This window comes from Anser brachyrhynchus (assembly GCF_964034855.1).
Source record: "Anser brachyrhynchus genome assembly, chromosome: 12".
Classification (NCBI taxonomy): Eukaryota; Metazoa; Chordata; class Aves; order Anseriformes; family Anatidae; genus Anser; species Anser brachyrhynchus.
This window is the reverse complement of record NC_137707.1, coordinates 14692533-14718934: the sequence shown is the minus strand read 5'-3', so window position 1 is coordinate 14718934 and position 26402 is coordinate 14692533. Positions and strand designations below refer to the sequence as shown.

Genomic DNA, 26402 nt, shown 5'->3' with positions numbered 1-26402 from the left:
CAGATGGAAGACCTCAGTGGGAGGTAGAAGGGAAAATAATCAGGGAAAAGTGTCAAGGGGTAAGAAACTTTCTTTTTCTTTCTTTAGAAATCTTTGTTTTCAAATGAGAATACTCAGTTTTCATTGTTGTTCTGAAATTCAGAATTCATTTAGTAAAGTAGATCACTGGCTGATTCAGACAGACAACTGGAGACTTCTAAATTGGCTTAATACTATAAAGTAGCTATTAAGATGATACGTTGAAGGAATTGGAAGTAGCATGCTTGCTGTGAAAGCATTGAAAAAATAAATTCAGATTTAACTAAAAGAAATCAGAAGATGATTTTTCTAAAATAACAATTTCCAGCACATTCGAATTTTTCTTGCAAGCTTAATGATCTGAATTGCAGTTCTTTGACTCCTAGAGTATTTTATGCTCTGGCAGATAAACAAAGCATCCATTAGATGTGTCTTCCTAATTTCAGGTGTTACCTTCAGAACACTTGGGTTTAAGAAAGAAAAAGGTCTCCAAATAACAGTTCGCTTATAGTACTATTTTGTTATGTAATATATGCATAAACTTTATCCATTCTGGAATATCAATTTGCTTTAGTTTTGTAATAAAACTGTTTTAGTTCTTCTGTAATTAATAGTAGTTTCATTTGCATTTAATATGTAAAGCTTTTTCATTTCAACTTTCATATAGGCAAACATCATACTTGAAGTTCCTCCATACCATAACAAAACTATTACAGCTGCAGTTCAGGTGCAGTTTTATCTCTGCAATGGCAAGAGGAAAAAAAGCCAATCTCAACGTTTTACTTATACACCAGGTATTAAAAAAAAAAAGCTGCATTCTATTTTGCCATGTAAAATAGACATTTGAAAGTATATCAGACAGTCTCGTACTTCTTATAGATAGATAAGACTAGCTTTGAAAAGTTTGTAAAGCACCTTAAACTCATCTCATTAAAAAACTGAAGTTTAGAATATTAAGCTACAGTGCTACGTGTACAGCCAGGCATTTCTTTGTTATGCTTTTTACAGAATAATTTGCATTTTACCAGTCTTTGAGAATGATAGTGAATCTTGGAATTTGCTCTTCTCAATACCCACAGTGATGGTAGTGAGATAACAATATGCATTTTTATGCATGTTTTATGCATTTTTTTCCTCCTTAGATATTCCAAAAAACTGCTTTATATGCAAGGAAGGAAGAAAAAAAAAGTCCTCTGGACATGTTGCAGCATATTCAGAGGAAATAGCTTGGAACATAGCCAGGACTGAAAATTGTGCCTATTTCAGTTAAAAAGTCTTAATCCCTTCCTTTTAGCACAAGAAGGTGGTCACTACTATCTAGATACAAAATACCTACTACTTTGCCTGCTGCTTTCTTTCTATTAAGAAATTCATGCCCACTTAGAGTAGTCAGTTCTCTTGGTGCTAATGATGGAGCTAGATCTTATAGGACTATTTGGAGTACTTGAGAACAGATAGCTGAAGGCATCTTTAAAGTCAGATATAAATATTAAGACAAACTTCTTGAAGCTAATTTGTATGGTGGCAAAGAAAGCTTCTATTAGTTTCCACAGTTTAAAATAAGTTTTGCTTGTTGTGCTCTAAAATACTTCATGCATAATTTGAGCAATGTTACCTAGGTTTGTGGTACACTAAGTATTCATTTATGTGTTACCAAATTTGTGATGTTTTTCAACAGTTATTCTTACAAATACCAGCTCCTCATACAATTACAAGAAGAATCTTAAGCGATACATTTGTATGAAAAATCCATATTTAAATGGTGGAATGAAGTAGTGAAACTTATCTCTTAAATAAGAAACTATTTTACTTACAACTGCAGCTGTTACTGTACAAACCCTTTAAAAATCCATTTTATTTTTTAAAAAATAGTGCTTTTAACATGTACTGTTTAAAATAGAAATCAAGCCATTAAGAATGTTAGCATTTTTCTCCTATTTACACTTAAAATCAGTATTTTCATGAACCTACCTGTGGCTTCAAAAAAAAAAGTCCTGTAAGAAAGTGTACCTATTTAGAACAGTTGCCATCACTGAAATTAGGGAATATACTTAAAGAGCTGCCCTAAGAAAAACAACACATACTACTCAGACTAATGGAACTGAGTTGCTGCCAAAGGTCAGCAGTCATCTTGATCAGAGGCTAATGAAAGTTTGATATGTGGATAAAAAAAATTTTCATTCACCTTTTCCTAGTGCCTGATACTGCACTCATCTGCCTGTTTTCAGTGGAGCCCAGCAACAGTCCCGACAACACATACCTTTGATGAGCGGATCCTTTAGATGTACTGGACTTTCTCTTTTTTGCAACTTTTTCTGAGTTGCAGATGTCTTTAAGAACCATACACTGCATAGGAGGATAGTTTAGGAGGGAAGAGACCTGCCTTTAAATAAATGCTAGAAGGATTCTTCTCCCTTTATATACCTGTAACACTGACCCTTTAAAGTCCAAGAAAATGAAAGCAGAGCAAGAGGAAAAGGGAAATTAGAACAAGGGCAGTAATGATGATATTGTGGCTGTTGAACAGCAATTAGTGTGCATTTATCACAGGATACAAATGAGATGGAATTGTAACGCGCCGTTTTACTTTTTCTAGTTATAATGAAGCAAGAGCACAGAGATGAGGTGGATTTGTCTGCCGTTCCCTCTTTGGCCCTGCCTCACACAAGCAACGTCCAGGGCCTACATTCTATCCGAACTCAGTTGCCTTCACCAGAGCAAGGGCATCCTCATGACAATTTACTGTCTACATCACCGAGGAGCCTTGTGTGTCCAGTTCAGCCACCGTACACAGCAATGGTGACCTCAGCAGTGTCCCACCTGTCGCATATGCAAGGTAGAAACCTTAGTCCGAGCGAGGAGTGTCACGTTTTGCCCCCTGCTGTGGTTCAGTCTTTTCAGGTAACAACAGCACCTCCTGTGAGGCCTTCCTACCAGCCTATGCAGTCTAACGATGTATACAATGGACAGTCTGGTCTTCCCATGAACTCTGCCTCCAGCCAAGGATTTGATGCTATTTCATTTCAGCAGGACACAGCTGTACCTCATTTGATAAATCTTAGCTGCCAAGCTCTACCACCAATGCCGTTCCACTCTTCAAATCCAGGTTCTGTGTCAACATCGAGTACCGCAGGGCACCCGCTAGCACACTCAGCCCATACGGGACAGTCATCTTCGCACCTACCATCGATGGGATACCACTGCCCAAGTGCTGGGCAAGGCTCCATCCCTTCTGCAATGAGTCGCTCTCTTGGGCAGTCTTCTCCCCAGCTGCAGCAAGTCCCGTACCATCCTACAAACCCAGCATCTGCTTCATCCCCATCCCCAACAGCTTCCCACCCTATGGTCCATTCACCACTGTCTGGACCTTCTTCACCCCAGCTACAACCTATGCCTTATCAATCTCCTAGCTCAGGACCTGCCTCATCTCCCCCGCCAACCACTGTAAGTCACTCGGGACAGCACTCCCCTCAAGCACACAGTCCTGCACTGGGAGGTCTTAATGCAGCTTCATCCCTAGTACACCATACCGTATGCGATTCATCTCCATTTTCACCAGATGGGGCAGCTATTAACATTAAACCAGAACCTGAAGATCGAGAATTGAATTTTCAAACGATAGGACTACAGGACATCACACTGGATGATGGTAAGCGGATCTAATATTTTAATACTGGGATATAATTACATTAAACCAACAGGTGTGGGGGAGGGCTGTTTAATTTAGAACACTCTTTACAAGAGTAAATTTGTACTATCAAAATGGAGTCATTTTTGTGCCTAAAGCAATGACTTATTTAAAACTAATTATATCAGCTGTAGTTATACAGTTCAAGTACTTTAGTTTGCTAGACTTTGGTTTTAGTCATAAAACAGGGCCAGAGGATTAACTCATACATACTGACACCTTATATACAAGGAATTAATTTGAAGCCTCTTCTGATTGTCTTACTGGTATGTTTCAGTGAAAGTCCTAACAAAGTCTGAGTTGCATAAATGTAGTTTGAAGTCGTTTCATGGGGTTGTCCCAGTTTTGATGGACAACCTACTTCACTGAAAAGATAGCACATGCATTTTGGCACTGTCTTACTCTCTTCGTAGGCATTCTGTAGAAATGCTGTTGTCATTCAGCACCTCTGCTCACAGTAGCTGTTTGCTTTTTCCTTACCACTTTGGCTACATTTTTTGAGAAATTCACTTGCTTACCATAAACAAGGACCATGGTGGAAGACATTCCAATGCTTGAGGCCAGACTACAAAGTCCTCTACTTTAAATACTTGCACAATGTTAAGTTACAAAACTTGTCCAACCAAGTGGAAAGTAAGAGAGATCAGCTCCTAAGCATCGGACTATTTTAGGCATAGATGAGAAGCCATTTAAAGAACATGTCAGACTAAAATAACTGAAGGAACAGAAGGCCTGCACTTCAGAGGTGTTTGATATTGATGATGGGAATCTTCCTAGTATCTTTTTTCTACAACAGCCGTAACTGAAATTTTTGTTATCATCCTTTGTAATTATTTAATTGCATCAGCAGTACCGATACCATAAAGACTTAAGCATAGGCCATCTGTTAAATATCCTTATCAGTCCCAGTTCCTTGCCTAAATGGAACTTTGGTATTGTAACCTCCAGTCGGTAGTAAGAAAGTTTAGTAAGAAATGCCATTAAGACACAGCATACTAGAAAGAAAATGAGAGAAAGTGATAATGTAGTTGGGCTTTCAGTTAAATGGCCACCCTAGGTAAATAATATTCTGATTTTAGAAACGCTGCACAATCAGCTAGCTTTCCTTGATCTAGAAAAGAAGGAAGAGACTGATCCTTTCAAGGACTTGCTGAGGGGAGAAGAGGAAGGCTTTATGAAACAGAATGCCTAAAAAAAGAAATATATATCTACTTCCGTGCTTTAGGAGTGAGAAAGAAATCTTAAAGTTTCAAAAAAAGTGTCATGGTAGAACTTGTCTTTTTCTCATCCTGCTTCCCTTCACACCCACCAAAAAGATAAGGGAATAAAAAATTAAACCCTAAAAACTAAATACTGTAGTTAAATTTAACACAACCTAAGCAGAAGTGTTTCGCATTCATGAGCGATTCAGCAGTTTGTCTGTACCTGTTTGGGAGTTAGAAGGAATGCACAGCAAAGAAGAGAGACAGATTTTTTCTTTTTTCCTATAGCATAAATACTAGCTGCTTTTAGAAATATAAATATCTATAATGAAGCATATAATAATATAATCTATTTATATATATAATGAAATTACTGGATTGTTTCTGTGCTGACAAACATATTTTATACTTTAAATCACAGGAAAAGCTGAAAGAGATACACTATAAAAGGGTGACCACTTGCTAATACTTCAGATGATTCAAGTGACCACAGCTTTAATAATTATTACTTCTTAAATAGTGCTGGTTGGAGAATTTTAAAGCTCTGATAACTGGTGATTAAATGATACACTTCCTATATGGAAACAGAACTTGGTTTTGATACTAAACAAGTACTTAGCAGAAGCTATACATTTACAGGCACTGAGCTTACATTCATTTCAGTTTAATGTTACTGCCATACAGTGATTGATTCATTCAGTGTTAGGATTCAAAGAAACAGAAAAACTTTTTTTTTTTCATTTCCAACCTCCAAATTTAAATTAGATGTCTAGCCTGAAACCTGCTGTCTGAAAAATCTTGAAGTGCATAGTGCAAAGAAACAAGCTGCTCAATACTCTCAACATGAATAAATACTTCCCCCGCTTAATCAGTTTTAAACTAGAAAACATGTTTAGACAGGAACACTCTTTTTGTAATGTATCTAATATATTACTGCGGTTTATAAAATAATTTGAAAAATTTGCTTTTGTTTATAATTGAATTTTAGTTTCCATGCAGATAGAACTAGACACAAATTGCGAATGAATTACTCTAATGTTATAAGAACTATGAAAAAAAATCCAAACCCAAATGCATACGTAGATAAATATTGATATGGTATGTTCTCCCAAGTAATTTATCAAACCTGAAGGCTATATTTAGCTGGAAAACAGGTTTTTAAAGGTGACCAATTTAATGCAAATAAACTGCTCTCAAAATAATAGTAAGGGAAAGCCAATTAAAATTTTTTTAAATCACATCTGGATTAGAGTTGTTAAATGTTGAATAATATTTAAGTCAGGAGGTTAAAACAGAAAACAACACCCTGATAGCGTAAATAATCTTCTTTCTTTTAGTAGTGTGCAGGATTTCAAAATCAGCATAGTAGATATATTTTCTTGGCAAATAAAGTTTGAACAAAAATTCAAGTGCAGTACAGAAGTGCTACTTCTAATTACTAAGCTTAGCTAGACAGAGTATGATTATTTAAAAAATAATAATAAAAACGTAGCTAGTAGTTATATCAGTTCCGTTAAACAAGACTCCCAAAAGCGGATTTCAGTGCCTCTTCTGCCAACATTCAGGCTTTTTCTTCAAATCCTGACTCTGCTCCCCTCAAATCTGAAACTTAATGTAGAACTACAACGCTGCTTCATCAGCACTCAAACCAAGAGCATCTGGATTAGTCTTGATCCAGCATCTGCTGGAAGGTGTAACCTATCTGGATTCACCATTTACAGTTTCTGCAAAGTCAGATATGCTTGCAAAGACCAGAATGGAGTGGCTTTTAAAGTCTTGTTTTATTCCCTTGCCCAATATGTAGTAGTGCAAGTTGGGCTCTGTTTGGATTATGAGTGACAAAAGATTGCAGAATTTAAAGGTAGATCCTTTACTTGTACATATGCAGAAATTACACAATTTCATTTTTTCTTCTACTGAAACTTGGGTAGTTTTTTTCCTTATTTTTGAACAGGACCTAATTGATGTTTTAGCCTTTTCTGATCACTTCCTTGCATTTGCTTGTGTGTATAGCATCACTCCTCTTCCCCACAATCCTTCCTCCCCCCACTTAAAGAAACAAAAAATCAACATGCATAAGGGCATCTAGATACGAAATTAGAATTACATTACGGAAAATGTTTGAAATGTAGCACAAATTCAAAGTAATTTGTAGTGTATGCTACCACTTAAAAGACGTTCTGAAAACCAGTACTTTTTCTGCATAGGACTTTCCAATAGTCAATCTGCACAGGTGGAGAAACTTTTGGACTGGAACTGCATAAAAGCAGGTTCCTACTCTTTATTTGTCCCATCCCTTTCTCTTCCTCCTCCCCCAGTCTCTCCCATGTTGGACCTCGTTTTTCCCTTAACTGCTTTCACCAAGTCTGTCTTCTGCACATCTCCCCAGGCTAACTGTTCCCCATACAGATAGCAGAATATTTAGGGCCGCACGCAGGTGTAAATAAGAAGGCTAACATGACAACCAGGCAGCCGGTCGCTTCCTGTATCCATCATCCATACCATGCTATGTTGTGTACTCATCTAACGAAGGTCCCATTCCTTCCCGACTTGAAAAAAGTAAGTCAGTTAGGCTCTGTCTCGCCGTATGATGAGGCCCTGTTAATTTTTTTCACTGTTTTTAAGAAGTGCTCCTAGTGTGGCGGTTTGCCTATCCCACTGTCAAGTGTTAAATTTAAAGCTATTCCAATAGTATTGATCTAAAACTTAAGCTCTTGTGGTTTTTTGCAGTTTAGGTGTGAGCTTACCTTGGACTTCACGACTTTCTAAAGTGATGAGATTTCTGTATTTAGCCATTTTCAAGGTATTATATTAGGCTATATTCAGCAAATCAGGATGACCTTCTGCTAATCCTCTTACATTTTGTTACTCATTGCATCTCCATTACATAAAGCCAGAGATTAGAAAATTCAGTATGTGGATTTATTATAAATCATAACTAGAAATCCTCTAACAGTTCTGTGTACATAAAGCAATAAGTTTGCTTTGTCAGGCGTATGCCACGTAGAATTCTAAGCCACTTGCATTCATTCATTTTAATAGTTCTGTGATAACTCTTCAGAGGATAAGTTCTTTTGCTTGGAAGCTCAGAAATTATTCAGATCTTTACTAGAAAATCTGTGGATCTTTACAGGCATCTTTTTACTTAAGCTTCATCTTAACTTAGCATCACTACTCGTATCCTATTAGCAGTAACTAATAAGAAAGTTTTTGGAGAATGACTGTATTTTCTATTTCTGTGTATTTAAAATTTACAATTAATAGGTTGTTCTTAATTAAGACAGCTTCCTGCCAAGCAAAGCATTGAAGGTCAACAGACACTAATATTATATGCCAGAACAAAATGGTGCATCTTGCAACATACCTGGCATGGATTTCTGTAGCAAGAACTCCAGCCTGCATTGTACACTGAATTTAGAATATTCCTGATTCTAAAAGGCATTCAGAAAATGGCACTGCTGTGGATTGTTTAGTAAGGTTGTGTTTAAACTCCCATCTTTCTTAGTATTCTCTATATTAAGTATATATTATCAAGTATACAGGCTTTGCAATAAAAAGCAGTATACAATTCTTACTCTTCTCATAAGCTTTATGGGCTCCTGCAGTGACATCTTGAGGTTGAGTAAGGTGATAAGGCAGAACCTGACTTGTATTGGACAATAATAGCACTCTGCTTTTAGGATTGGTTGTTATGAATAAAATAGAGAACAGTCCAGACGCTAGACAGTAGATTCAAGGGATGAGGTTGGAATAGTAATATAAAAGTGAAAAGGATCTTATCCAGGGTTGTCAGCAGTTAAAGGATGTTATGACCTATATCTTCTAGTGGAGTCGTTCATAAAATTGAGGCCAGGAAGGCATCTTTTGAGAAGATCAGTTATAGACTGCTGATGCGTTAAGAACTTTGCATAAATCCTCAGATCTCCGTGACCAGCTCATGTATGAATCCTCCTGTTTGTCTCTGAGAGCTGCAGAACACCTCATATCTATTTCCAATTAAATACACCTAGTTGTACCACCACAAAAAGATTCCTATTTAAGAATTAGGACAGGTTAGAAACTTATTTTGGAAATGTAACTGTTATGTCTACATCATGGTGCAGATACTACCACTAGGAGCAGAGCTGAAAGGAGTTAGGCATGTCATTGCAACACTGGCAAAAATACGCTTAGACACTAGTGCACTGCTTTCCACAGCCCAGCATGTGGCCTCCAGCTCCAGGATTCACGCATAATGCTTACTATGATAAACTATGTTTAAATTCATGTATTTTCTTGCTTGAAAGAAAGGGTAGCAATGTGACTTCATGAGTTGGCTTCACTACAATATATAAATGCAGAGTGTGACATCATAACCATGACATGGACGGGTTTTTGTTACTGTACAGAATAACTTACAGCTTGCGCCATGACTCTGCAGCACCCACACAGTCTATATTAGCTATAAACATCATGTGCCCATGAAAGTTATACTACTCCTAGCATTTAATACATCCTTATTAGTTTGTTTTTTTAAAAAATAAAAAGTAATTTTTAGTAAAGTTGGTGTAAAACCCAAAACTTCTAAAGTGAGTACGTCTTATGGCTTGAAGTAGTAAGTTGCAAGGTCACTCATCGTGTCCTTGAGAGTTTGCCATTGCAAACATGGCCTTCCATTTGCCTATTTTTGATCATCAACCCCTAGAGTCACAGCTGGCTGCTCCACAGCAGAGAAGACTGAGGGTTAATTATAGCCTGGCAGCTGCTGCCCCCCCTTTTTTTTTTAAACAGGAAAGTTGACACTGTACTACTTGCTGGTTCTGTGGAGTCAAAACCAGGCTAAGTATGCGGTGCTAACTGTGACGTAGCTTCAGGGCTTCTTAACATAAATGCAGCTGATAGAACTCAATCCAGAGTTGACAAAAGAAGGCCTATATCCAAGGAAGCATGTGCTGCAGTCTGTCCTTAATGTTCTTTGAGGTTTAGTGTTCCTCGTTACATCTGTAAATACAATAATTCAGTCTACTATCATCCAAAACACAAGTTTCTAGCTGGATGCAGCAATACCGCCAAGCCTCGACTGTTGGTATAACCTGCCAGACACTTACATCAAACTGCCTTTTGCAAAGAACATGAAAAACCCACTCTGGCTCTAACAGCACCACAAACAATGTGCATTCTAGTATAGTTTGGGGGATCCACTGTTCTAGAAACAGCAAATCTTCCAGTTTAAGTCTAGCTGCCCACATGTCTTACTCAGCTCATAGCAGTAAAGGATATACAGGCTTTTAATCAGATAGTGCTAAAACAAAAGAAAAAACCTAAGTTACTTGAAGAGATCCTGAAAACCAAATGGTAGAACTCCATTAGCTTTTTGGTCTGCCTGGAGCCATAACAGAACTACAATTTTTCATTGCCTTACAACTCTGACCCAAGTCTGGTGCAGCTAATGGAAACAGGGGAAAAAACTTTTCTCAGCTGTTTATGAAATGATAAGGTAGAAAGGTATTTTCAAGGTATGGTTATTTGGTACCTCAAGTTCTATCTTACTTCACTGCTCATGGCACAAAACCCTTACGCTGTATTACACACTTATAAAGGCTGTTACTTTATTTACCATGTTTCACAAACAACAAATATTGTGCCCAAGGCACGCGCATGCTTCATTCTAGCAGGTGCTGGCAGGAGACCTGTTACACATACTACATACAACATACAGTGTCAGGAATTTGTAAGAGTGAAAATTCAATACTGTCACCAGCTTTGTAACTCAGATAACTCAGAGTCCCTCTATGTATGAAATTAATTGGGAAAAATTTAATCATATTTCTCTGCTAGAGTGACAGATAATCCTTACTGTATAAACGATGCTGACATGATGCAGACACTGTTGCTTAAAAGGGGCAATTAATTCCACTGTTCACTTTGGAGGCTCTCACTGTGATTGTCTGCCTCTTTGAAAGCCTGAACTTTAAAGAACACCGTGAAAAAGTTAATTTGTTTCATCCCCAGGTAGTTTTCTGCCTGTCTCCCTGGATTCGATGTGTATTTAAATGTCACTTTCCTGCTGGTTCTACCAGCTGGTGAGAAAATGCTCTTTTCATAATCTCCCATTATTTGAGATGAACTAATGAAGAGTGAGCTTTTCTCAAGAGTTTGTCCTTCATCTGCTCCTTTCCTTCAAAATGGCAGTGGATATTTCTTTGAAACACAACTAATGCCTTCCACTTCCTGTTTAGATACATGTAACTTTATGCTTTAAACAATTAAGCTTGAGAAGTCATCCAAAGAAGTAATTCGAACTGCTTGAATTTCAGGAGGGAGTGAGAATAAACTTCTTCATTCTCCCTGGAGTCCTCCCTGAGCACTGCTTAGAAATCATGCTGGCAAAACAGATGCGTGGCTCTATCCAGAAGGCACAGTTTAGCCAGTTTTCATAGCAGTTTCATTAATTGTATTAAAGGCCCGTTTACAAAAATGTGTTGCTCCATCTTAGAAAAGAAAAAAAAGGTATCCAGGTGTAAGTTCTGCTGATTAGTGTAAGTTCACTAATCACAGCTGCATAAATACACTCTTGTTGGTTAAATTAATAAATACACCATTCTACATTCATTTTTCCCCCAGGAACAGTTCAGTGAAGTACAGTTCTCCTCTTCCTCCTTGATTTCTCACAGTGCCTCTGACAGAGCCACCCACACCAAGATAATGCTTTGTTTTCCCACATTGCAAACTGTGTGGCCTTACTGACTGAAGAGCGGTACCTTGGACAAAATATTCAGATAGTCTGACAAGTAAGGGGAAGCTAACAGCTGTTTACAGGAACTGTTTCCATTGTTTAAAGGATAAGAATAATAAAAATAAAGGTCTTATTTACTAGCACTACCATGCCTACCACGTTCAGTGGAGGTGATGTCAGCAGGTATAAGCACTTTTAATTTGACTGCATTAAGTAAAGCAGGTTGAGAAAACTGAAAGAGGAATGTTCTAAACCAACACAAATTCTAAATGAAATTTATGTAGCATAAAGTTCACAATTATACAAGTAGGTAGACATCCAGAAATATTAACCATTACCTTTATGGCTCTGGCTACAAATTGAAAACTAACTAAATATACGAGATAAGTGATACTGTTTCTAATAGGCACTCTGACAATTTATAAATAGTTATGTCGACGTATGTAGTAGTTGTGAATGAAACTGGGTGTTTAAAGTTAGTGCTATTAAAAGAAAACTGAAAGTCACTTCCTGGTTGAGTGAACTGTAACTTCTTGGTTTAGTCCAGTCAGTAGTTATGTCTGTCTTCTTCTCTGACACAGACAGTTTTATCTCTGACCTGGAATACCAGCCATCAGGTTCAACAGAGAAATGGACTCAACATTCAGCACTCATGTCCAACTCCTATGTGGAAAATCTAGAGGGTGAGTCTGCTTACGGAAATGCTTCAATGTTTAAAATTGGAGCACAAAGGAGAGGGGAAGGTATTTTAATAGTCCTAACATACATAAGTGAAAAGCACTATATAGTACTTAAGTATTGCTATAATTGGACACCTGTGTATTCTGAAATAGTTGGAAACTTCAGAAGTTGTGAACCAGGTGTACACTCAGTAAAAGCCTCCACCTGAAGTATATATAGCTGCCACAGAACTTCCTGAGTGCTGTAGAATCTAGTACAATAACAGAAGGGGATATGAAAATCTTAACTCAAATACAGCCAAGGTTGTAGAGTGGCCAGATCAGTTAATTCTGAGAAACTTAGGATGTTTCTCCTTTTTTAAAAAAAGATACAGCAATGTCAATTTAAATAGATGGAACACAGTGGCATGCACTACCAGTCTAAGTATCAGAAATATGGGTTTCATAAATAGAGTTCTAGTTGAATGTCTACTATATAATTGGGAAAGTTCATCTGGATTTGCTTTAAGGTGCTTTCAGCTTCTTTGTCTTACGTATAAGCAAGGTAATTATGCACCGTGACTCTTTTAAGTAGTAATGTTAGAAATTGACAAGTGGTATATTGGACATGTTTGTATTTGTAGTCATTTTTCTTAAGTGTTTTTCACTTTACTTACAAACATGCCTAAAATGCCAAAGAACTGTCCTGTTCCTTTACATATATATTCCATATATATAAATAAATGGACACACAGTCATGTACATACACCCATATATATGTAACATGTTTTACTTTCCCTGTAGATTTTTAAAGGGGAATACCTGTAAGTGTACATTCAATTTAGGGTTGTTAACACTAAAGTAACCTAGCTCTGTTATAGCCTTAATAAAGCTCTTACACGATAAGTGTGTAGACTTACCTTAGATTTGCTCACATAACTAATTTAAAATAAACCACACCACTGGTCTTTTACCATCTTTCAAAAACTGACTTAGTCCTGCTTTACTTAAATCATCAGAATGTGATCAGTAAGGTAAGTAGCTACGCTTCAGAATGGCAAAACTTGCAAAAGGACTCCCTACACTGAGTTGACATTTCAACATCTTGAAATGGCAAACTGATTGGTAAAATACCAGCTCTGGCTTAGATTATTTCTGTGTTCTAGACTATTCCCTGTGCAATTCAGGATCTAGTAGGTACAAAATGATTGTTGAAGTTCTTGAATGATGGACTCAATGGAATAATAATAATAATAATTAAAAGAAAAGCATGTATCAGTCTTGTCAAGTAAATGGTGAGACAGAGGTTGGCAAAACCCAAAAGTAGAATTACAAGATGTATGCTTCTAAAAGGGCACACAAACGGAAAACCAGACCCAGAGAGGAACACACTTATTCACGAATGCTAGTATCTGAGAAACACAATCGGGAAACATGACATTTTTTAAATGAAAGTAATAGGTATTTCATCTAAGAAAGCTAATCAGTGAGATGCTAATCCTGTAATGTAAACTAATATTTACACAGGAAAGCCAGAAGAATGGTTCTGTATCTTAAAGAATGCTTAGTGTCAAATCAGACAAAAGAACTGTATCAATCACTAGGATGGATGCCAGGCTTAAATTAAGAGTATAGCTTCTGAATTACTCCACTGAACAGGACAGCGACCGTAACTGTAGTGTGCTGCAGATCAGACAATGTGCAAAGGCAGGAAACACACGAATGGAATACCTGAGTCATCCTTTACAGAATGGGTAAGTGTGACAAGTGCTTCATGGAGCGCTAAGTCATGAGAGGAACTCACAAGGGGAAACATCTCTTTATTTGTCCCAAGTAGTGTACAGGAACTAGTTAAAAAAATATATTTCTTCATTTTGTCACAGCTTCAGCATTACAGGCTGCAACAAACTTCAGTAGTCCTTTGAAAGGGGAACTGCAGGAAAACAGTAAAACTTTAAAAAACAGATAGTCAAAAGGGTAAAATAGTTGCAAGTGGTCTGCAAACTACTTGCAAAGGTTCAGACTAAGTGTACAATTACCTGTTAGAGAGTCTAGAAGCTGTTTCCAAATACCAAAAACAGAAAAGAAAATGAAAATTGGTAGGTTAAACTTGAAACCTGACCAACGGATGACAAATCAGGAATTCAGTTTAAAGTAGATAACCATCAACAACCTTAGAAAATATTTCGTGTTGATGTTCACAGCCAAGAAACTTGTGATTCTTATGCCAAAGTCCTTTGAAAGAGGGACTTAATGCAGGATCAGCCTCAAGTTGAAGTATCAGAACAAGGGTTTCGCAACAAATAGATAAAACAGACAGTGACAATTCACTGCAACCAGATGAAACGCCGTACAACAGTTCTGGAAGAGTAAGCACCAGTTGAACTATTAACCACAATGTATAACCTCTCACTTAACCTGATTTGGAGCCAGAGGACTGGAAGCTGAAAAATGTCACACTGCTGCTGCTGAGCTATTCAGAATAATGAAAAACAAAAACTGGCTGAAAATATCTACAGGAAAACCTCGTGATTAAAGAAAATCAATGTTACTTAAAGGAGTGGAAATTACGGTAAGGGGAGGAGGAAGAAGAAAAAAAACACTGCCCTATTTCCATACACACAGTGACAAGCTCTCTGGACTATTTTTATTTAAAGCAGTCTTAAATTTAAAATGGACAATTCTATGAAAATTTGGTTGTTTTAAAGGGGTGAGTAAATGCCAAGAATGAGTATGAAACCAGCAGAGAACAAATACTACTACATAGATAGGGTATGTGCCCACATCTCAATTATGGTCACCTTCTCTCCTCCCTGAGCTCACAAAAGAATTAGGTGCTGTTTTGGTTAAGGTCAACCAGTAAGCTCAAAGATTTGGAACAGAAGTTCCGTTGAATCAGCTAGCTCTCTCCAGCCAGGAAAATGAATGTTGGGAAGATGTTAAAAATGAATGGGTAGCTTGGAAAAGCTAAAAAACAAAAAAAACTTACTGGGAAAGCAAATGAAAAGAAAGTGTCCAGCAAGTGAAATAATGGACCGATGCAAATAAAAACCACTGATATGGCTACATGTAGTTAACCTTTGGAACTTACTGCCTCACAGTGTTGCGGATGCCAGAATTTTGCACAGACCCAAAAGACCCCTGTGAGAAAAATCCAGATTGGACTGTTCAGCACAAAAGATACTGTCTTAAGAATTCCCTCAGCCAAGCACGTTTTGAAGCCTGGTAGAAGCGTCATGATGTTTTTTTCCCTACTTTTCTCTCTGTCTCTGCTATTGCCCATTACATACCTAGTTTGTGATGTGAACTGGTTTCCTGATAGTCCTTCTTAGAGGTTTTCAGGTAGTATTTTTGACCTATGAAAACCTAAAATGCTTGGCAACTGCTTATTACAGAGACCTGTAGAAAGGACTGATAGTAGATTACCATGCTGATTATAGATTACCAGCTTCCTGTAAGGTAAAGGAGGTCACTTCATTATTACTGGAATGGCCTTTAGGGTTCAGGAATGACTTATGTTTTTCTGTGTTCCTGTACAAAATATGTGGTTCTTAGCATTCACAGAAACGGGGGGAATGAGGTATAGACCAAATTAGGAGGATGCTAGTTCTGGATTGACATTTCATTTAAAAAGAAAACACCTTCACTTCTGATGTTAGAACTTCAAACACCTATCTCAGAGTTTACACTACATTTAAGTGTGCTTTTATTCCAATATGAAATATGTAGTAAGATGGTAGAAGTATGCAAGATGACTCACAAATTATGGCTCAGTCTCACACTGAAAAGGTGACATTGTAGAATTGATGAAACAAATAAAACAGGAGGAAAAAACAGACCATACAAATATATCAAAGCATCAGTTCCTTTTTAGAACTTGTTACTGCAAATTCTTAAAGCTGTTTTTTGTTGTTGTTTTTTATTTATCAAAAAACACAACCTATTTTTAGAAGTCACCAGCTCTTATGATGTGATGTTTCATAACACAAGAACCCTGTTCTGTTCAAAGCAGCTACTGCAGATAACTCTTCCTAGGTGAGAATTTCTCCCAGGAAGTTGGTCTATACGGTACACAGGACACATCTCCATTGGAACAGCTGACAAGATTACAACTCATAGCTGTGTGTGTCACTCACGGCACAAATGGCTGAGCTGTTCGACCCAATTCTAGTTTATTTTAAAACTCTGGATTGCAAATTGCAACAGTTTAAGGAATCTTCACGAACAGTCTGGCTGTTCATGCAGCTAGCAGCTGGAGCAATAGCTTTATCAGCTGTCCCAGTGTAAGTCTTCAGGGAGCGAGAGGCGAAGTCCTCTGACTAAAAGTTAAGGGGGTGGCAAGCGGGGAGCAGGGAAAGAGCTTCCAAAGAGTTGTGGTCCGGTTTTTATATCAAGCTCAGTGGCTCAGCTGTCTTTCATGCGTGTAGTCAGCAGGGACTTAAAAAAGCAAACAGAACACTGTGAAATCAAAACAGTGGGAACAAACCAGGAAAACAGAATGTGTGGTTGCTCTTATTTTACAAGCTTGACAGCAAACCCCAAAGTCAGAGCTGGTTATCTTCTACTCTGTTCCACTGGTATGAGTGTTAGTATGCTGCTTATTTTTTTTGAAAGGTTATAGGGGCTGAGCCTCCAGATGACTTTCAGACTTTTTAGATGCAGCACAGGGAGCCGGAAGTGGGGAACCTTTGCAATACATTACAATCTTACCGGTATTTACAGGTCCAATCTAATCGGTCTGTAGCAGAAGGTTTTTTCTCACCATGCTAAATTCGGTTCTGCACCATCTATTTTTAACTATCAGTATAAATCTGCCAGCCAGTTTAAACTATGTATAGATAGTGGGAAAGAAAAGGATAAAATTATTGCAAATAAAGTAACAGCTAGAATTCTGAAGTCTGGGATAACTGCCAAAGAAGTGAATGAAATAGACCCTGGAAAGTTATTAAAATAATTTCCATTTAACAGCTTGATTTAAAATACCTGTTTTGCATTTTGATCCTCGCCATATTTGACAGTCAAGCTTTCAGAATGCAGTTACTGCTTTTGTAGTGGAAGAACTTGCCATATTTCTACACAGATTGTAGTGTGTGCCACTGCTCTCATTTTTGATCTGATCTAGTCATTATTAAAAGATAAGCAACCTCAATTGTTAGCACATAAATCATCTGATAACACTTTTGATGTTACCCATGCAATTGACATTGATCATGTAAAAACAAGTCATCAGTACATACTGAGTACTAAATACTGGCTAGATCTCTAATTATTTGCATGTAAAATATCTCTGATTCTTTTGGAAGTAGAGGTCTGGGGTGTGGGATTAGTAGTCAAATCACCTGGCATGAACATACCAAACTGGCAAGAGTTTTACCATGGAAATTTAAAAAAAAAAAGTAGTAAGTTGAAAGAGTCACGGTCCTATTCCCTTCCATCTTAGGACTCATGAAATTGGCTCACCTCAAAACAGGAGCAGAACTATAAGCTACACTACAGGAATAAACCTGCCATACCATAGAACCTTAACAGCATACCCAAGATCAGTATTGCTCAATCCTGAGTAGGCTTTGCAGACTTCCCCAGTAAACTTATGTTGAAGGAAGGAAGGAAGTTTTATGAAAAAATGTGTGCATGTATTTAAAAAGAATAATATATCTTGGTTTCCCGGTTTCTGTTTGCTGATTGAATAGCTTTTGCAGTTAAGTAAAAGGTATATGAAATCTTTCTAGCCATATTTCAAGAACAGCATGACCCCTACAGCCCATAGTTGAAAATAGAAAAGGTGGGATAAAGCATTTTGCCACAAGTATAGAAAAGAAGTTTTCTTTCTGTTATAAAGCACTGTCAGTATACCCTGAGCTCTGGCCAGTCTCAGACTGTTGAACTAGACTTCCTCTCCCAATTTGTCATGTAAGAACGAGCCAACATTACAGAAAATCTGTGTTTATGTTCCTGAATTAAGTCTTCAGTTTTAATCACAGAGCAGTAAATGTTCTATGGTAATATTGACCCTGTATGGAGGAAGGTCACACATTCAAATCCTAACTTGTGGATTTCTAATTTAGTCTTTAATATTAATTTTCTCAATCACAAATAAATACAAAGGGGAAAGCACCATATGATTTTTACATTCAGTCTCATATTTCTCTGCAGTCTTTTACTCTTCTTACCAATTACACAATTTACGTTTTAAACTTTCTTAATTTCTACCATCGCACTGTCAGAAAGAGAAGTTAATTTTGATAATGCTGGTAAATACAGGCTGTCCTTCATAGAAAGCCAAGTGTTTCCCAATTTTGATATATCCAGGCATCTCATTAACCGCTGCCTTAAAGCTGGGTGGTACATCTCTTCCTGAGCTACTCCAAAGGGCTTCAAGGCTGCTTGGTTCAACATGACTTCTTTGCAATGGTAGGGTTTTCCTACACTGGATCGGGGCTCCCCACTGTCCCCTTACAAGCACATTATCAGAGGACTCATGGAACAGCCTTGTCCCCGTGTCTCCAACTCAGCAGCCAGGCTGCCGTGCTGTGGGTTAGCGCACTTTGATCTTGGCTGCTGACTTCTGCAGTCTGCACTTTCTTTGAAGCATTTCTGCCATCATCTGTACATAACGTAAAGCAACCTACAGACTTCTGGAGTGTGCTTCCCCTGGCCATTTGTTGCCTGCAGATAAATCTCTATTGGTCACAGGCTAAAAATGTTGCCAAAAAAAAGTTCTGTAACACCAAAATACCAAGTGTAACAGAGATACCACACTGAGATTAAAAACAAAACAAAAAAACACTACAAACTAACCTGTAACTTTAATACTCTACCTAATGAATTATGCAGAACCTTGGCAAATAAAACATCACATGACCAGCTATTGTTTTCATGATACAGTGGGATTTAAGGAAAACGTAATGCCACATGGCAATGTGCTATTCATTTAGTAAACACCTTTGCATATGGGAACTGCAAAATGTTGAACAGTATAGACCAGTTTGATGTGCTGTTGCCTACTACAGATACATATATCTAAAATCTATCAAAACGTAAAGGAAGTAAGAGTCTAATACTTTCAAAACAAAAACGGGATGTAGCTATGTTGCTTTTTATTGCACCACTCATCAAAGTTTTAATAGTACTGAATAGCTGCAGTGCTGGATTTGCACAAAGCAACCTGTTCAGCAGCATGCAGCAGATAATTGTTAGCGGTCCCACAGAGCAAGCTAGTGAGTACCCTGACAGAAACTGAGGGAGCACAGTACTTATTCAAAAATCTGAATTCTGCTTAGAAAAAAAAAAAAAAGGAAAAAAAATCTTGTTTTTTAACAGCTGTTTACTTATGCATTATTTTGATAAAATAAAAAATATTTGGAAAAGCATCCTACCTGCAGTCACACAATTTTCAGTGGCATAGAGCCAGTTAAAGTTCTTTGAACAAAATTTTTTTTTAAGCTTAGCAAATTGCAGTCTTGCAGTGCTCAAGGGATTTTGTTAGTACATAGGTCATCTGGACTATTTTAACCTTTGGGCTACCATAGTGTGTATTTTTAAACAAACTGTCCTTGCACTCATGCAAGAGAATACCATTGTCATTGATCGACTGTTAGATAACAAACACCTCCTCCGTGATTACATATGGGTACATGACATAAGGTGTTCTTAAAGCTTTCCTGCGTAAAGCACACAGACAGGGCCTGTCTACAGGAGCTGGATTCCGTACACATTCCACATACTGCAGAGCATTCACAATATGTTAAGCTTTTTAATGAAAGCAATTTACTAGCAAAAGAACAGTCTCTTAGTTACACGAGGAGTGGTCCTTATTCAACAAAAGGATCCCATTCTGTGCATGCTTATAGAACATCCAAACAAATTCACAACAGGGGCTTTTCTTCTACTACTGTCATTTGGCATATTCAAAATCTTGCTGACTAAGAGATACTCCACACATACTGTGACACACACACACAGAATTGAGCTGCATATTAGTCGATCTTAATTCTTGACTGTAGAAAAGCTGACTGATGACTAAGGAAGATTTTGTTACTGAAATGTTAGAAACATAAGAATACTGAATAAGAATATTGAATACGATTAAGAAGACTGGCCAATTAAATAGGTTTGTAGTATTTAAAAACAAAACAAAACACATTCTATTAACCCAAATCCAAGTTCTGAGGAAGTTCTGTAAGTAGCTTGAGAGAGCCTGGAGTTATTTATTTTGCCTGTAACACTTTTGATCTCAGACTTCTGTGGGGGAATTTGTACTGAACTGACCTATGCTGTGGCTGATGGTGACCTTGTTTTCATGAATATGCATTTGCTTATTTTCTTCAGAAGTTTTAGAGATTTCCTGACATGTTTATGGTAAGTACAGAGTGTAATACGAGAAGCTAGGGCTTTTTCTTCTTGTTTAACTGTTACTGAAGTTCTCTCATTCATCCTCTGCTACTTTACTGCACCAAGGCTTAGCACTGCAATATTTTGATTTAAAAGAGATTGATTGATGAGTTCAGCATTTTGGAAAGCATAAAAACAGCCACTTCTCTGTTCTTTTTTTTTGTAGTAAATGAGATCATAGGAAGAGATATGTCACAGATCTCAGTGTCACATGGAACAACAGTGGCCACCCAGTCTCCACGTACATGCCCTGGATCTCTGGAGACGAGAATATCTGACGGAATCCAGTAACAGATAAGCTTACAACTCAACATCCATGAAAACTTCACAGTCTCTCTGAATACTTCTTCACCCTCTTCCTCTTTAGACTTACTGTGCTTCCAACTCTGTGGCCTTTATGAACTGGAACAGTGGATCCTTGCAAAGCCCTGTTAGTGGGTTACGTTTTTGATGTAGAGACAGAGCATTTATAGTTCCTCAGATGCTGTAAAGAGACTTCTTAAAATGGACATGTGGAATCTACACCAGATACTTAAACTGTTTTAACGTTACAAACAAGCTTTGCTTTTTGCATTTAAATAGAATACTTTTATATTGTAAGTGCTTCAAATGTGTGGAGATGTTAGTTTGCTCTTATAATATTCACAGTACTGAATGTGGAAAAAGATTTAATACACATCTTCAGTGTGCTGCTTTCCCTTAGAGATAGTATAGTTTGTAATTGATGATTTGTTAACACCTTTTGGTCATTTTGGAAAGCCTTTAAGCTTATATTGTTTAATTTTATTATTATTATTTTTTAATATGATCTTCCAGTGGCAGATCATACCTGTCATCTGAAGCCAATGCCATGGAAGCCATTGTGTATACAAATACTGTAGTGTTTTCTTTCTTAGATTCATAGGAAGCAAAGCCAAATATAGATCTGCACTTGTTTATAAACTTAAAATGTTACTTGATAGGCTGCAAAAAGACCATTCCATCATGAAAGTGTTGGGATAGAAATGACATTCCAAAAATTTAACTTTTATAACTTTGTGGATAATCTTCCTGTACTTTATTAGCACAGGCTCCTTCTTGAAATAGCTTTTTCTTAGAAAGTTACATTTGTAATCAAATTTGAGAAGTAGGGTTTTAGATTAAAGAACAGCAACATCAAAGCCATGTTAGATACAGGAGAAATTTTAGTATTTGCTGAGGATCCAGGTGTTCCTATTAACCCTGCAGAATATGGTTTTGAAGTCACCAATTCAGTGGCATTCAAGTTTTCCATGCAATAAATCATTTGATCACATCTGTATCTTTTATGTGCTGTATGCCTGACCATGCCACTTTGAAGTCCTAAGGAGATGACAATTACAGTTCCTTTGTTTATAAACTTCAGCCTGCTAAAAAGCAATTTCATGTGAATTAGCGATTAGGTAGTATAATTTGCCCACATTTAGTTGTAAATGTGTAAAGCAGAAGCTACCAAAGAAATGCACAAGATTCATGGCAGCAGTAAACTGCTGTGCTCAAAGGATGCATTTCCCTTGCCCACATAACCTGATACATCTGAAGCAATCTGTTTACATGGTTATTAAAAGTCTCAGGCCTCTATGATTAGAAACCTAGGAGAGGATCTGAAACTGCCTGCTTAGGTCACAAATGTTTCCCTCCCCCACAAGAAATGGTAGTTTACATAGCTTTCTGATATGGAAAATACAGGGTACAACAATCACAGCCAAATAAAATGAGAAGCATCTGAGGTTCAGTATATTTAAGATGTTAGTTTTAGTTCCTTATTTGGGTAAGCCATGAAAAGAGAACACACTCAAAAATTTTGAAATACTGAAAGCGTAGTTGCACTGAAGCGTTCAGGCAATTATGGACATGTTAACAGCTAAACACACATGGAGGACGTGCCTCTGTCCTGTAGAAAATTATTCTAGGCTCTTAAAATTACAGTAAAACGTAAGTCTTAAAGTGGACTTCATTACTGAATTATAATACCTCTAAGAGTAAATTCAGATTCCTGATGTTGCATTTTGGCAGACAATCACAGGGGAAGACTTTACATTCAGCCTTTTGCAGGCAAACCAGTACTCCTAAATTTAAGTCAGCACCCCAGCTCTAGCATTAAAGTAGTTACAACTGCATCTTTGTAACAGCTGAATCATGTACTTTTTCAAAGTCCATACGTTAAGCAGGTGAAATTAAACTCTTTATCAATTGCTTCCTTTTAAGAGTGCAGCCTGAAGCTACTATCTCAACACTCCATAGTTATTTCAGACAACGCAAGGACACTGCGTACATGCTGGGAATCTAAGCATCCTTTTTGTGAATGTATTGTTCAATGGTGCAAATCTTTAGATTTAAAGTAAAAGATCGGCATGGCTGTAATCTGAAAAGTGTGGTATTACAACTGTCCCTCAGCAATGGTGCTTTACTCTGTCCTCTACTCATTTACATTAAAAATCCTAGTAAAGGGTTGACATGCTCAGAAATGCATCTACTTATGTTTTCAACATTTAAAAAAAAAAAAAAAACAACACTGTAAGCTATGTAATTGTCTTCAGACTGCGTGCTGGTGGCAAGGCATGTTCCAGTTTTCATCCATTTATTGGGTCTTTTGCATTAAGCATCATTTGTAGGAAAATTCTAACTTAAAAGCTTTTCATACTGTATGGGATTTATGCTCCTTTATCCTGCTGGTACAGACTCTCCTTGCAAGTTCTCCAAGTAAGTAGCTGGAATTCATACTGTACCTAAAATATAGGAGCCCAAACAATCCAGAGTTGCTATGCACTAAATTTTCTGATGCCTTTGAATACCTTGATGCCTGTAGACATAGAGATGCTTTCCTATTTAAAAATGAAATTAAAAAAATATATAGCTTTGGATACTAAAGCAGTTTTGTATTTGCCTTGTAAAAGCTTCAATACAAGGGTCTTAATTTTATTTTAGCTTGTGTGATAATGTAGGTAAAGACTGTTAATCTTGTATAATTTTAGTGATATAAAAAGCACACAATCTCTATTGGACTATGCAAATTTAATTAAACAGCAGAACCCGGCAACTGTTGATATTTTGTTGGCATCCACTTTCTGGCCCTTAAGTCCTTTCTTCTTCCTGAGACCTCTTCCAAAACTTTTACTAATTTAGATTGTCCTGAAGGAAAGCCTTAATGATGAGGTAGCTTTTCTATAAGGAAGGTCAGAAAAGATCAACGTTGAAAACAAAAGCTTATGGGACAATAAATTAATCCATGAGGGAGGGAGGGAGTTTTATTACTGAAATTAACATAAACTAGCAATCTCAATTTCTGTAGTGAAACTTTCATGTTGTCAGTGGAACTGCCATCCTTTTTAACCAAAGAATGAAAAGAACATGACTGTTTTGTTCTGATACAAAGCTTTGAAACTCTATTTTTGATACTCAGAATGGATGTCATTCCTTGAGGTTCGGAAATCATTCAAATTGAAGTTTTATATTTAAAAATATGGGACAATAAAGATTAAGTTCTAGATGTTTACAGAGCCTTGTATTGTAATTTCATGTACATTTTGTATTTTAAACATTTTTGTAAGTTATGATTGCAGTGCTACTTGCAGAAATAAAAGGGAAGAACTTGCATTTAGGCTCTTAAATCATAGTGTTGAAATAAATAAAAAGAACGCAAATGCGTTGTCATTCATTTAAAATGCATTTCTGACTGCAGGGTGGGAAGAAAATCCCTAGTTGTGATGCAGCGGTGACAGCTGCACTCCATCATGACATATAACACGAGGGACATTTAATATTCCTCCTTAGAAGAGCGATGGGTTTGAACCAACGCAGTAAGCACGTGGGGCTCAGCCTAGCCGCAGGAACAGTGAGCCTGTACATAGTGGGTGGGCGATGGGCAGCTCTGACAGTTTCACTTGGCACAATAACTGGTGATTTCTTGCTTGCAAAGCTGATTGTTTCAGTTAGGCTGTCATAGGAGTATTTTCAGAAATTATTCCAGAAAATATTCAGGAACAGCATTATAAACAGTAATCTCCATCCCTGAAAGGATATTATCACAGGTGAGTTAAACTGTTTCAAAAACAGATTTAAAATTCCTACAGTCTGAATTATTTTTTTTAACCCAAGATCGGCTAATCAGGCAGTACTGAGGGAAATGCCTTTGGCAACGGCAGATTCAGGCCCTAAAAACTACATCCCATCTCAGTGGTATTAGTGCTACTGAAAAGATTTATTTATTTATCTCCCTTTCAGTTTGGCCACAGGGTCTTTTGTTCATCCGTGGGATCCCGCTTGCATACTTAGGTGTACTGAGGCATGCAAGCGTTCCAGTTTCAATGCTGAAGCAAAGGTCTGGCCTTTGCCTAGCAATGCACACCTGCCCCAGAGTGAAACGGAGCGGAGATCACCGTGATCTCATGCTCACATTGCACAGTGAGAACATAGACCAGTTTAGGATTAGCCTCTTATTTACAGTGCTTGTCCTGAGCAATTACCTTCACCGATGGTTTTTAATCTATAAATATAACAGAAAGGGGTGGCTACAGTGCCAGGAACTGAATGCAAAGTCATTATACCTGAGTTTTACTAAATATATACATGGTTTTTCAAAACTGCTCCACAAGTTTTTTAGTATGATTACCCAGGATATAATTAGCATATGCCAACAACACTAGTAATAATCCATGGATTGATTGTATAATTGTATATGCTTTACTGCCAATTCAAGCCTTTCAGATGCAAGTAAGCTGAAGGCTGATTCACGAAGATTGATAGGATCTGAAAGCTGATAGGCTTTGCGTTCCAGCCAAGGCATTTAAAGCCGAGCATGGCTGACCCCAAGCACCCATGCTGACACCCCCATCTGTTGTGGTGCAGAGCAGAGGTAGTTGGACCTTACTCTAGGCCTTGTGAAAACATCACTTCTAACTCGTAAAACACTGCTTTGTGATTTCAGGCAAGCAAAGAAGAAAATATCCTGTTAAAGTCAGTGCCTTTAGAAGAGATGAAGTGCTGGCAAAAGTCTCAGTTCTCTTAATTTCCTTTCAATACTCCACAGCAATACTTCTGCTATCTGCTGCTGTTTCCCAGCTTCTGGCCCTGTCCATGCCATCTCTCCCAGCCCAATTCAAATACAAGTGTACTCTGAATCCAGCACTTACCCCGCTGTAATGAGTTAGGTGAGGGTTGAGATCATTTTCCACATATTCTCCCTTGCCATCTCCCCCTCCCCCCCCCCCCTTGGCTTTTATTAATTGACAAAAATAATCAGGAAGTAGCCACTGCTGCAGTGATTAAAGTATTAAGATACTTGAAAGGCCCCTAGAAGTGCGTTTAGTTCACCATGGAAAAGAAAAAGGATTTAAATTCATACATAGATTTGCATGAATCTATGGTAATTAAAATTGACATTGAACCTCATTCTGCCTGTTAAGAAGAGCAAGTTTTATCAGTCCTTTACACAAAAGGCATTGTCATTTGCTGGGAGCATCTAAGAAAAAGAATTACTTTATAATAACTTCTTGATACCAGTAACATCTGCTACACATAAAGGGGTGTGTGTGTGTGTTTGTAATCAACCAGCCTGTAACATACAATCATAAATGACGCAGGAGCAAGAAAAACAGGATAGCTGCTTTGTGAAGAGTTGTATGTGCCATGAATTTTATTATACAAAAGATGGATGTAGAAAAGTCAAGCTTTACACAGTCACGTTACAGCTAGGGCAAAGTTCTCCCTGA

The 26402-nt window shown here is 37.5% G+C and overlaps 1 protein-coding gene across 2 annotated transcripts in view; it reads left to right on the top strand.

Moving 5' to 3' along the window:
- The window catches only part of NFATC3 (nuclear factor of activated T cells 3), a 66506-nt gene extending 42174 nt beyond the window's left edge, over positions 1-24332 (top strand). Inside the window, exons 7-11 of one of the 2 annotated variants that reach the window (XM_080553013.1) lie at positions 4-59; positions 686-812; positions 2615-3667; positions 12205-12306; positions 20840-24332. In XM_080553013.1, coding sequence (XP_080409139.1) covers positions 4-59; positions 686-812; positions 2615-3667; positions 12205-12306; positions 20840-20964 — 1463 coding nt within the window. In that variant the 3' untranslated portion in view covers positions 20965-24332. The remainder of the gene's footprint in view (positions 1-3; positions 60-685; positions 813-2614; positions 3668-12204; positions 12307-20839) is intronic. The other variant, XM_080553014.1, reaches the window with a different exon arrangement.
- The last annotated feature ends 2070 nt before the right edge of the window (positions 24333-26402 follow it).